The sequence below is a fragment of the Lolium rigidum genome, chromosome 1, assembly GCF_022539505.1.
Source record: "Lolium rigidum isolate FL_2022 chromosome 1, APGP_CSIRO_Lrig_0.1, whole genome shotgun sequence".
Taxonomy (NCBI): domain Eukaryota; kingdom Viridiplantae; phylum Streptophyta; class Magnoliopsida; order Poales; family Poaceae; genus Lolium; species Lolium rigidum.
In genome coordinates this window covers 105,877,167-105,880,490 of record NC_061508.1, presented here as the reverse complement: position 1 = coordinate 105,880,490, position 3,324 = coordinate 105,877,167, and the positions used below count along the sequence as shown (strand labels likewise).

The following is a 3,324-nucleotide window of genomic DNA, read 5'->3' as shown; positions in this document are numbered from 1 at the left end:
CCTCCCGCCGGGCATTGGCCGACTAATCAACTTGAAGACGCTCAACATAAGCAACACTCAGGTCGAGGAGATTGACCAGAGTTTCTGGAAGATCAAGACGATGCGGCATGTGCTCGCAAAGAGCCTTGCGCTTCCTGCAATGTGTGATGATAATGATGATGAGGAGGAGGAGGCTGGCAGTGAGCTACAGACGCTCCATGGCGTAAAGCCAGTTGCCTCGGGATCGGGAGAGTGGAGTCCATTGGACAACAACATGACAAGAAGCCTACGGTCATTAGAGATGCACGGTTTCGAACACGTGAAACACGGAGGCCTTGCATTCGAGGCTGCTCTCCGGAACATGCATCTCCTTCGCCACCTGAGCCTGCAAGGTGATGACATCCCTTCATGTGTCTTCACTGAGCCAAGCCTCCGATGTCTGCAGACCATGGAGCTAAGTGGAAACGTGAAGTGGGACGACATCGTCCTCCCAGTGACGGATCGTCCTCTTCGCAAGGTTCGACCGAACCTCGTTCAAATCAAAATGAATGATGGTGCTATCTCTAACATGCCACAGAGCATCAAGCAGCAACTGAAAGAGATACTGGTCCAGGGCTAAGTAACAGAAACTGCAGGTTCCTCTACCTACTCAATGCTCATGCAAATTGCCTTCCCTGCCGATTGTTTTTGTTGTGATTTCTAAGGATCTCAAGCAGCGAAAAGAATTGGTGAAAGAATAAGGTGTTCTGTGTTTTATCCATTCAAATGATCTTCAATGAAACAGTATGTATTTAATTTGATTGCTGATTTGTCTTGTTTGATTCAAACTGAAACTCTATCCATTCATGTTGGTCTGGTGTACGCCAACTGGTTATGTATGTCAAATAAAAGCAACAAATGCGTCCATCAGTTGTTAGTACTTTCTTGTTGATAAACATATAGAGCAATCTCGGACCGAGTTAGTTTCTTGTCCATGATGTTGTGGTGGAAATTCTGGATGTATTGTCAAATTTTAGTTTGTTGTGCATTGAGCGTGGATTTATTTTCATGTGCTTCTTACAGCAATTCTGAGGTAGATGCCCATAACACCATGTAGATGCTAACGTAATAAATCATGGACCAATCATAACTACCATGTGTTGAAATGAACTGGAGAAACACGAACTATATAGCCAAAAGGACATGATAATATGAACTAGTAGAATATTTCCTTACAGGGAATGAGCAGCGACTAGTGCTAAGAAACTAGTGGATTGAGAGGAACAAGTAGTCTTAGCAGCACTGAGCTATACATTACTACTGATTGCCCAGATTTCCCCTCAAAGTGATACTGGCAGAATCATCTACATAAATGCAAAGCTAGCAACAAAATTCAGAAATCTGTACAAGACTCACTTGAGAAGAGCATGCCGTGTTTCCCAAACACCTTAGAAATCAGCGGTGCACCTCGACCATTTTCTTGCCCTTGAGGAAGACCTCCCTGTCCACCAGCTCGCGCATGTAGCCATCGAACTCCACGGGGACTCCACCATTGAGCCTCTTCATCTCCACGAACCACTTGCTGTCTTTCCTCCAGAGGCCCTGGAAATCATCCAGGCAATGCAAGTTGCTGTATTTTGCCTTGAGCGCCTCCACCAGGACCATGTTGATCCCCTCTCCCGCAAGATACACCTGCCGCCCCGCATCAACACTCTCCTCGATTTTCTGCCTGAGGTCATCAGCATTGGCATCAGCATGGACTGAATCGAAGTCCGGCTGCATGCTTGAGATGATAGCATCGACAATGCTCGTCAGACTTGGTGCCAGGCGTATGTCATGGTGTGGCGGGGAGAGCACGCGCTCCGCCTCGCCCTCACACACACGATACCAGTAGTTCCCCGGCTCGACGTCCCCGAATTTCCTGACGACAAGGGTGTCCTTGGCCTTGGAGAACTTGGTGGGGGGAACCCTGGTGTTCTCGATGAGGCGGAGGCCGAGCTGGCCCTGCGCTCCCCACCTGTCCCAGTCCTCCCAGAACCGCCTTTCCTCGACGATGCCGGCCACGGACGACCGGAGGTGGTCGACGTCGATGTAGAAGGCGAGGCGCTTGCCCTCCTCGGGCATGCCGGCGGCGGTGTAGGACGCGGCGAGGCAGAGGGTGAGGTCGAGGACGAGGGTGCGGTTGAGGAAGCGGGCCTCGGCGAGGGCGCAGAGGAGGCTGCGCATGTAGTGCGGCATGGGCTTGCAGCGGTCGCCGCCGCCGTGGTAGGAGAGGTAGGCGGCGGCGGCGAACTGGGAGCGCGAGAGCGGGGGCGGGGGCGGCACGGCGGTGGTGGCGTTTGTGACGCCCGGGCGGGGCTTGCGGGCGTTGGGGCCGGAGTGGTAGTCGCCGATGGAGAGGACGGAGTAGGTGCAGGTGCGGGGGTCCCGCGCGATGGCGAAGCGGCGGTAGTCCTTGGTGGTGGCGGTGGGGGAGGCGGTGGAGGCGGAGGAGTTGGAGCGGGCGCGCCAGGCCATGTCGCAGGAGGTGGAGGGCGGGTCGCCGGGGACGGGGCGGCCGAAGCGGGCGAAATGGACGGCGGGGAAGGCGTCGATGGCGCTGCGCATCATGAGGTGGAAGAGGCGCGGGTCGGCGCAGTCGAGCGGGGAGGAGAGGTCGCAGGAGGAGCTGTCGTCCTGCTGCTCTTGGTCCTCCTGGTCCTGGTGGTGGTCGGCGACGGCGAGTGGGGGAGGAGGGGTGTAGATGGAGATGGAGAGGCTGAGGGGGAGGCGGAGCAGGGTGAGGAGGAGGAAGGCAATGAGAGCGATGGCGGCGACGGCGTGGGCGGAGGAGGGGAGGAAGCCGCCGCGCCCAAGGAGCGGCCGGCTCGGGTCCATGGCGACGGCGACGGCAACGAACGGCGGCGAGATCTGGTCCGGTTCTGCGCTGGTTCTGGTCGTGTATTTTGTAGAACGGGTTCTGGATCACGGAGGTCAGTCAGACTACGAAAATGCAGCATGACATGACTGCCCACTACACACTGCCCAGGGAATGGCAGAAATTCTACAGGCCAAAGGAAGCATGGTTCAATCCAACCATCGAAAACATCATCAGCCAAAAATGGAGATAGTACTCGTAACATTGATTTCCTTCAGTCAAATCGAAAATGTTAGGGCATCTCCAGCGGCGCGACGTATTTTAGCATCCGCGTTCTTCGTTTGCCGTCCCGAAATAGTCGAAATCAACCGCGCGTCCGTTTGCGTCAGGGGTGGCTCCAGCGGCACGACGCATTTTTTTTGGCCGAATCATTTTTTTAATACATGAAACATAATTTACATAGTTAAAACATGAAAAAAAACCTAACGCCTACTGCTGCTCCTCGTCGC

The 3,324-nt window shown here is 54.4% G+C and overlaps 1 protein-coding gene across 1 annotated transcript; it reads right to left on the bottom strand.

Moving 5' to 3' along the window:
- Nucleotides 1-1,369: 1,369 nt before the first annotated feature.
- On the bottom strand, nt 1,370-2,835 carry LOC124679199. Its single transcript, XM_047215003.1, has one exon. It carries the CDS (start codon nt 2,833-2,835, stop codon nt 1,414-1,416), a length of 1,422 nt encoding a protein of 473 aa, XP_047070959.1. The 3' UTR covers nt 1,370-1,413.
- Between the last annotated feature and the right edge of the window lie 489 nt (nt 2,836-3,324).

Coding starts and splice junctions, on each gene's coding strand:
- LOC124679199 (XM_047215003.1), bottom strand. CDS start 2,835: ATGGACCCGAGCCGGCCGCTCCTTGGGCGCGGCGGCTTCCTCCCCTCC.